Source organism: Eutrigla gurnardus (assembly GCF_963514095.1).
Source record: "Eutrigla gurnardus genome assembly, chromosome: 1".
NCBI lineage: Eukaryota > Metazoa > Chordata > Actinopteri > Perciformes > Triglidae > Eutrigla > Eutrigla gurnardus.
In genome coordinates, this window is record NC_139915.1 from 32,285,705 (window position 1) to 32,295,465 (window position 9,761).

Consider the following 9,761-nt stretch of genomic DNA (forward strand, 5'->3'; position numbering starts at 1 on the left):
GTAAAAATATTTTCCATTTCTTTAATTAGCTGTTGTCTAAATATTAATCAAATAATAAGAATTGTTCAAATATTTTCCATTTCCTTTACTGTCCTACTTATTACCTTATTTTTATTGTAGTTATTTTACTGGCCTGAGAAGGTATGCGTGTCCTTATGTGTGGTCTATGAGATTAGTTCTGAAATATCAATATTACTTTTTGTAGCTGTGGTAATTTATACATTAATTCAATTTATTCATTGCAAAAACTGACTCATGATTCCTTATGATGGGTTTTGCTGGGTAATGTAATAAACAACGACAAACACAGCAAACTCAAGCGGTGAGCCGCATGCTAAAACATGTTTTTGTTGGTAATGAAGTTGTGGCTGCTCGTATAGAATCTCCTACATCATATCTAAGTGGTGCCAAATTGTCATCTGCTGTAATTAGTCGCAACAGAACAAATTCCAATTCCAATCTATGATAGGTTATAAAGCCACCGGAGTGAAAGTGAATGCAATTACAGCGCCATGATAGCATCAAAACAAAGACAATGGCTCCAGGCGGGACAAAGCAGGGCTAATTATATCAGACTTCTGATTGAGATAGGAAGATGCCGAAGGCTCGTTCTTTGCACCTTCCACGAATACTTTGAGGCGGCGATAAATAGAAAGAGTTTAATCGCTCCACGCTGAGGTTGGCGTGCCGGGTTCCAGTCGTGCAAGCCGAGGATACGAAGACGAGCGCGCCGTGGATGGAGATAATGAGCCCGACATTAGAGGAGGCTTTGAGTGTGTGATAATGCACGGTTGCATCTTCTTTACGGATGGTCAATTCTAAACTTGCACCGAAAGAAAAATCACAATTTGCTGCCGTCTAACTCTATTAATATAGTAGAGGAAAAGAAGGAGACAGATGCTTCTGTGCAGTGAACTCTGTAGGGAGCAGCGATGTGGACGTGATTATTAAAGCTGTAACTATTTAATATGGATGTGCTGCACACCAGGATGAGACGGATGACACAGACTTGCAATTTTTCTTTTTTTTCTTTTTCCATTAACATTTATCTCAGATGGAAATATGTTCACAAGACATTAGTATAAAAAAATCTGAATTAAGACTTGTTTTATGAAGTAGCTTTCATGGAAACGCTAAAAATGATGACAGTTTTGAGTCTTTTTCATCAAAAACCAAATAAACGAAGACACTATGTAAACATGATGAAGTACAGTATGGTTATTTTAAACCACTTCTGACTGTATTTGGACATACACGATAACCCTGGTACAAAATGACTCTGGCCATGCCCGGCACCCCTACCGAGAATCAACAGATGGCAACAGAGTGAGAAAATTCCCCGGCTTGGGTCAGAAGCTTCACTGTGGGGCTTCAAAGCCAGAAATACATCCTTTGGAGTAAATCCCTCTTATTGATCCCTGGTCCCAGGAGATAGTGATACTCCGGACCAATTATATGGATTTTTTTGGTCGGGGGTGTGCCGGATGAGATGATGTTTCCCCACATCCAACTGCAGGCACTTGGTGTCCAGCCATTGCTCCTCAATGTTGCCTTTAATTTGACAGCAATTGTGTGTTGGGGGGGGGGCAATAGAGACAAGGCTGTCCCTTTAAAAGATATCGCCCTCATATAGGATGAATAATTCAGATGGAATAATTCCGCCGAGGTTCCTGTGAGGTGGGACCAGTGTCTCGCCTCCTCCAGCAGTAGGACAGCCAGGAAGCTCATACATAAAAGATGATGGTTTGATAGCCTCCGTTGGATTCAGCGGCTGGGACCGTGCGCGGCAGACTTTGGAGTCGCAGCCTGGCTTAGCTCGCAGCTTGTGAACTGCCCACAGCCTCTCGGGCTCGCCCGCATGGGGTTTTCTCTGTAATATCTGTGACATATGCAGCACCGACTCTGCGCTGCAGTCAGACGGGGAAGGTATAAATAGCAACAAAATGGATGCAGGAGAGAATGAGACCTCTCCGAAACCTCGCAGTTACGAGCCAGGTTCACACCAAATAACCTCCGGCAATACTTCTTTACATATTGCTTTATTAATGTTTCCTAAAAAATGTGTCATCACCTATATTTATTTCCTCTTAAACCTCCTACTGTCTCATTTCTCTGCAGCATCTGCAATTCAGGGGCTAAATCCGGCTCTGTAATTTGCCTTTTTTCCCTTTTCCATTTTGCTCCATGCAGCTCAGTCTCATCTCCAGCGCGAGGGAACAGACAGATCTGTTCGAGTGGAGCCAAACCTCCTTCCTGCCCCATCGCCTGACGCAAACATGATAACATTTCACTGGAGCACATCAAAGATTGGCATATTTTGACTTTCTAAAAACAGGAGTAGCGTGCACAGCACTGATATGCTCGGAGGAAAAGCAAACCTGCAGCGAGACGTGGATTTATCGGCCCGTGTTCTTAACCTCCTACCAACCCCCGGTTTCCCCCCCCCGAGGGTAAATCAGCAATACTAGAAAGACGTAAAGGCCAAACATTTTGGCTCCAGACATTTGTCTTTTGATTAGCTGTCAAGAATCTCTATATGTCAATCATGAAGTCCGTCGCTGCAGCAGAGTCGATGGATTAAACCCCCCTGGTACCAGAAATGGGCCAATGAGTGTTCATGATTTATATATGATTTGATGGAGGTTTGAATGGCATCAAATCTATCAGGACACTGAAGATGCAACAAGAATCATTAAAGGCTCCAAGGCACAGAGCTAAACAGTTGATATGTTAACATTCAATCAACCAACGTTTAACACCCCATTTAAAAGTCAAACACAAATCTAGCCATTGTCCTACCAGCCATGTCATCCTCACGTAACGGAGGGGATATTGATTCATTCTTAGTTCCTGTCAGCATTGGTTTCGACCAATGAAAACAGGCTGAAAGTGGAGCAGCTGCTAGAAAGCACAAAACGGAGCTTGGGGGGGGGGGAGTCGGTGGACATTTATGGTGTTATGCAAGAACCCTTATCTCATCTTCCACCTCCTTAAGGACACATGCAGGATAATGAATCCAACTATGGGCCGATGGTGAGATTTCCTCTAAGTTCTTCAGACATCTAGATGACAAACCTGTTGATTAAGTGATTAAAGTAGAATTTATTATATGTTGATAAAATGCCCGCCACAGAGAGTCGATCAGACGAGGTATCATGTCTAAGATAATAACCACACACTCCCTGATGGTCGAGAGAAGACACCATTACAGGCAATTAGGAGCTCTTGTGTTCACTGCATTCAAGGACTGATCATTGCAATCAGCAGCAATCGCCTGGCCTTGCTTTCAATTGCAAATCCCGTCTTTATTACAATTCTTCGTCAATATGAAACTCTTCTGTAGTCGACACTGATGTGGTGTCACAAGGAGCTTTCATCCACGTGTATCATTGTTATTGTGGATCAGAAAGGCTTCAACAAAGTCGTCTTATCCTTCTCATCGTGTCTCTTTTCCTGCCGGGATCTGATTCAGAGTCTCTGTGTTCTCACTTCACGTGAGAGAGGTGAGAACCTGTTGGATTTACCTTTGGGTTTAATGTGCAAATGGAGTGGCTGATAATTATCACACTTTAATACACGCTATGAATTGTACTAAATGGTGAGAATTGCCTCTTTTCTAACACTGATTAGTCACATTTCAGTCATAGTTTTAGTCCACAACAACTCAATCCATTCAATGAAAAGTCAGCTTATAGTCAAAATGTTTTCATTTTAGTTAAATGTATTAAAATGTCCTTTCTTTAAAATCAGAATATATTGAAATCTCGGTCAGTCAAGCCAAAGCCAAGTGAATAATAGAATAGTGGCCCCGGCTCATTCGCATTCACCCTGGCATCGCTAATCTTAAATTGAGTGTTCACATCTTTTTGTCCACCTTCTGTAGTCCGGGTGGGGTTTTGGAGCGCAGAGTGGACGACAGCAGCCGCTTACGCTCCGTTTTCTGCTGTTAAAATTGCCGGCTGCATTTACGGCCCCCGCAATTTTTTTCCTTTTCAACAGTGAGCAATTGCAGAAATGGAAATGGAGTGATTTTGGGGCCGCCAATTTAGCTGTTCATAACACAGTTATTTTACCTTACACAACGTTGTTTACTCTCGCTGCTCTGTGGCGGAAAAGGAAAATCTGAAACGCTCCGGTGTCCTGACTTCCTCCTGACATCCACCAAGGTCATACTTTCACTGACGCCTGTGAGTCGACCATTCAGGACGTCTTGAAGTCGGAAACACCGTAGTAGGAGCATCAACCGGCTCAACAACGATCCGGCTCTGCGCCAAGACTCTTGCAATCGTTCCAGATTTTCTGCATATTCAGCCTGGTTTTGTGGATTTCAAACTAGTGACGGAGGGAATGAGAGGTTGAGGGAGATATACGTTTCTAAAATATTGAGAAGAATAAGTTCAGGATGTCAGAGCCTTCTGGCTTCTCTCTGAAATCGCCTTTTAATTTCTCCAAAACTTAGATGGTATTTAGTCCAACACACTTGTAGGTGATGCATCCACATGGAAATTGCAGCAGGGATTATAAGTTTTGTTTGTGATTTTGAGAAATATGCTTTCATGCCGAGGGTTTGATAAGCTTAATCACAAAATCTGATTAAAAAACAAACCGCCTCGCTGTTGTATGACTCTTCCAACCAGTCATGTTGCAGTTTATGTCCACGTTGGTCCAATAATAATAATAATAATCCATATTAAAACGTATTTTGTGAGGTCACAGTGACCTTTGATGACCAAATTTGAATGATTTCATCCTTAAGTCCAGATGGACGTGTGTGCCCAAGACTGAAAAAATAACTATAACTAATAATTATACACACATTTGTTCAAAAGGTAGAACAACAAATAGAAAAGGAGGACCCAGAAATGCAACATGCTCATCAGCTGCTTCTCCAGACAGTAGCGAGGCGATTCAGTGTGATTTCAGCTTTAAATGGAGGCTGGAAAAAAAAGGTTTTGACTGGAATCGACAGGAAGTTTGATTAAATGTTAATTAAGGACCGTTTCAGTCCTAAAGAGCGCGGCTGTTATATGTTAGGGATAATTGGGCTGAAAGGCCGATAAGTGGTGCGTTTATAGATCTGGGGGATATCAGCATCAAGGCTGCGTTTGTTGTTCCCATTGAACTGTTTAACAGTAATGATTTGGAGTAAGAGAGTCAATGAACAGAAGCATTTATACTGACCAGACATGTTTGTCAATGTGTTCAATTGAATAACCAGTAGATAACAGACTGTTACAATAGACTTTGATGTCTTTCTGGCTCTAAAAAAAATAGCAATCTCACATGAAGATGAGATATGAAATCAGAATTATCATCATTGTCATGGGACAATGAGCCAAACCACATTTAATTCAGCTTGTGATGCATTCAAGCACAATAAAGGTCATCCAGATCTTAATTAACATAATGAACCATTTTCAAACTCCTTGATGAATCACATTGTTTAAATCTCATACAGTAGATGGATAATAGTTGATCTCTATCTTTATAATGTGGTGCAAAAGAGAATGTAGTTTGTCTCGAGTGTGACATTAAGAGCTCGAAGACTTGGCTGGAACTACTTCTTGGTCCAAGGCATTAAAAAACCTCACCCAAAGACAAGCTGCACACATATATATATTTTAAAACAGAGCTGAGTAATCCAAGGACAGTCAGACTCAGACACAGCAGAGGATAATTAGATCGGATTCAAAATGAGGTCAACCCAAACACATCGAGAAACGGACGCCAAAACCGGCGGAAGCATCACGAGGCACCAATTAATAAGCAATCACAGTTGAAATGTGAGCGTTCACGTCACACTCTTGGCCTTTACTTTCTCCTCGGATGAACAGTTAAGAACTGATCTCAAGCCTGCTTGGATCCAGTCCTTAGAAATGTAGCAGCCGATGCCAATGCCAATGAAATTCCACGATTCTCGGAGGCCGATTCGATACCACAGTAAAAATAAAAAACTGTACTTCATCATACTCTCCTAGTGCTTCTGGGTTTTTAATGTATTATTTATCCCTGAAGATCATCATATTTTAACTCGATGTTAGCCGTTAGCTCGGTTATGTAACTCTGGTCTGAGTAATGAAATTGACGGTCTGGGTTCCAATGAAGGATGAGAAACCAGGTCAGACTCCGTCTGGACCAAATAAAACTTTATTCACTACATCACAGAAGTTCCCACAATGCAAAGCAATCATATTGATGAAAATAATTATCTGAGCTTTGCTCCACTCCATCACAGTAACTGTTTATCAGCGTTTTTTCTCTCTTTTCTGTGCAAGGTTGGATCTCACATCCAGATCAGGACCTTTTTGTGGTTTCTCGTCTGTCTTTCCTAAACTTGCCTTTTGTTCACGTCGCCGCTGCTTTACTCTGGTGAAAACGCAAGAGAAGATTTCCTAAAGCAAACCATCTGTCTGTGAATCACTGTGAGACTGAAGACGGTCCATCCGAAGACGATGCCAGGCTCTTCTGTTTTCTCTCATTGCTATCGAGACCAATTTAAACCACCGCATTGCACTTTTTTTCCTCCCCCAAACCATTTAATCAGCATTACAATATGCTCCAACACAATCTCTGCAATCAAACAGATGAAATATGGTTCTGAGCTCAGTGCACAACATGATTGCTTAAATAAATGGCCTTGAAGAATCACTGACCCAATCGAGCACAGCTCCTACAAGGCGGGTAATCACGGACTGTGTGTTGTAACCTATTACATCAACTTCTACACTTCGTTTAAAGAACCTGGCACTTGAAGCAACTTTGGCTGCAGTTCTTGTGCGGAGGCATCTGGTTCACAGGGCCGTGGAAAAGCAGCGCGAGGGGTTCGGCAAAGTGTTAAATAGGTCACAACACAAGCATCCTTGTCCAAAACTGTCCAGTTTCCCTACTGGCCTCCCGTTTCCCACAGTATCTGCCTGCTGCACCCTGACCCCGGGAGCCTGGAAACCATAGGGAGAGAGTGAGAGTGAGAGTGTGTGTGTGTGTGTGTGTGTGTGTGTGTGCATACATCAAGTAAAAAGTGAGGTTGTGTATCCCGTATTGCCTCCAGCAATGAATCTTGGACAGCTTTACCTCGGCAGAGTCGGCCAAGCTGCCCGACTTCATTCATACGGAGCCAGTGGCACATCGAGCCAAACACTCTAGAAAATAAAAACACACACACATACTGCTGATATTCAACAACTCAGTGCTGCTTATTTAGGATTCAAGCTGCTGGTGTTTGTGCCCGTATCTTTTGAGTTTTGAATATTTTCATGGCAGAAAAGTAAAAAACATAAAAAAAAAAAGGGTTCCTTCCCAACTTTGCATTTCCATCCAGGTTTGAACAGCTTTGGGCCACGATGAGAGAATAGCCATCCGATTGAATGTGAATCTCTTTCATACAGCCTTTGAATACTGAGCTATTCAAAATGACATCAAAAACACCTGAATAATAAAAAAAAAAAAAAAAAAAAGTTTTTAAAAATATGATAATTACATTTTGGGTGCAGTTTTTTTTTTTTTTGTAGTTGCAGCCAAGCAAGACACAACAGAACACCCAGAAGCACACAGCAAGCAACTAATCACTAAAACAATCCTCTCTCAAGCAGCCACCCAGATCTCTCTCTCTCTCTCTCTCTCTCTCTCTCTCTCTCTCTCTCTCTCTCTAACAACCCAGCCTCTCCTCACAGCTGAGTGCACACCAGGCAGCAGCAACCAGCTCCACCAAATAGTGCAGAGAAGCAAAGTGAGCAAAAGCAAGTTATCTGGTAAGACACCACTATTAGGACTGTTGTCTCTGACATGCCATCACCATTACAGGAGTGTGTGTTTTCCCTTCTTTTGAGGCTATAAAAACCAGCCCACATGCCGTGTGCCCTTCAGGTTGCTGGCACCTTCATATCCATTAACCACCGGTTGTTTTGGCACCAAATGACACCGGGTGCCATTGAGAACACAATGAGAGTGCTGTAGTAGAAACCCTCCACATACCAGAGCGTGGAGTGTGTCCACAATGAGCCATCTGCTGCTTTGGGACAAATTAAACGTGTGGAGTTAATTATGAGAGGAGGCTCCCCGGAGTGTTTCCCGTCTCAGCATCCACGGAACACAAGGTGTGGTGTGGCGCTGGATGGCGTTACCCACACTGATGAAACAAAAGGCCGTGCGTGCGCGCAGCCGTGACACAGAAGACAAAGGCATTTTCACAACTTGAGCAGTGCGACTAATGGACCGCGGAGGAGGGGGGGGGGGGATGCACCTACCTCGAAACAGGAAGGCTTTGGTGGTGTTGTGGAGCCCCGCCACTTGGGTAATTCCATAGGTGGCATTAGCCAGGTCAAGTTCATGGATGATATCAAGCTGGTAGTCTTGATCTGATGCGGACGTCAAAGCTGCGGAGGAGAGATGGAGGTAATGAGGGTGCGGAGCGGATCAAACTTGACCCGGATTCATTGAACGAAAACACGCGTATAAACGCGAAGAAAACGACTAGTTGTGTTGCGTTGGAGGGATAAGTCACGCTGTTTGTTTGTTTGTTTGTTTGTTTGTTTGTTTAACACGCGAAGCTGCCCACTAACATGTACAGTAGCCTTTCATCTGCCCGCGCGCAGCCGACACCTGTGTTCTACGGGCTGTAGGTGCCGCGCGCGCACGTTAAGGTAAAAAGGTGTTTGTTTGCTTTTTATCGTCTCTGCATGCTGGCTGTTACATTTAAGATTCACTCAACTGACTGTGGTGATAAATACAACATGTAATATAAAAAACACCTTCAAAACAAATCCGCGTGCAAACTGAGAAAACGTTAAAAAAAAAAAAACAAGACGCTCGCGAGAGAAGTCCAGAGTGTCACGCGCGCTGTACTTACTTGGTTTGGTAAAAAAGAAAAGCGGTAACAAAGCCACGTAAATATCCATTTGTGTCGGGAGTTGCGCCGTAAAGAGTCCTCAGCCGTGCGGAGCGCGTCCAACACTACACCCGCTCTGGTCCGTCCGCCGCTGCGTGTGCGCCGCCGCTCTCACCTCGCCGGGATGTGGAGGCAACGGAGGAACGGTCCACATCACAGGAGCGAGGGGGGGGTTGGAGGGAGGATTTCCTGTGTGTAAAACCAGATGGAGGTGCAGTGTTTGGATGCGTCCAATCAGTCGCTGCGTGGCGTCGACGCTTTTATTCCGGACGCATTTTAAAGTGATCTGTACACCGAAAATTTGAGAATATTCTCACCCACCGATCTGTGAAGCCCCCTCCCTCCCCGGTCAGACCACTGAAACTTCCACTTTCGGATTTGAGAAAAACGGGATTTCCAAAGGTAAGTCGCTGAGTGGAGGATGTGTGAATTCTGTGGAATAATTCTCTGTCTCCAGGATTTCCAGTCAACAACTTAACAACACTGCAGCTGATAAAGTAGAACAGGTTTTATTAACTGCATGGAGATACTGTAGCCTGCAGAAAAGACACCAACATGAGCCATGCGTCTACTCATGGCTTACTTCAGCTTCATTCAGCTCTTATTTTGACATTCTGGGCTGTTCCGCCTCCATAGCCGGTCTGACTTTCAGAAAACATCCAAATTACACACAAGTTAATTTTTCAATTTTACAATACAGATGTTTTAAAGGACCCGGGTTTGATTCCGGATTTACTAAAGCATTGTATTTTATTTGTCCTTTTTGATCATCACTTTAACATTAAACCTTGTGTTCTATCTATGATGTAATAAAATAACGTTTCTTCACTAAATATGAGATGAAGATTCCAGTATGTTAAGAGCTTTAAAAGCATAT

General features: G+C 43.2%; 1 protein-coding gene across 1 annotated transcript in view; it reads right to left on the reverse strand.

Moving 5' to 3' along the window:
- Positions 1-8,972, reverse strand: part of LOC311015648 (protein kinase C-binding protein NELL1-like) — a 201,486-nt gene extending 192,514 nt beyond the window's left edge. Inside the window, exons 1-2 of the mRNA XM_084013025.1 lie at positions 8,846-8,972; positions 8,244-8,372 (exon numbers count right to left, since the gene is read on the reverse strand). Of these exons, the coding sequence (XP_083869151.1) occupies positions 8,244-8,372; positions 8,846-8,894 (178 nt within the window). The 5' untranslated portion in view covers positions 8,895-8,972. The remainder of the gene's footprint in view (positions 1-8,243; positions 8,373-8,845) is intronic.
- Between the last annotated feature and the right edge of the window lie 789 nt (positions 8,973-9,761).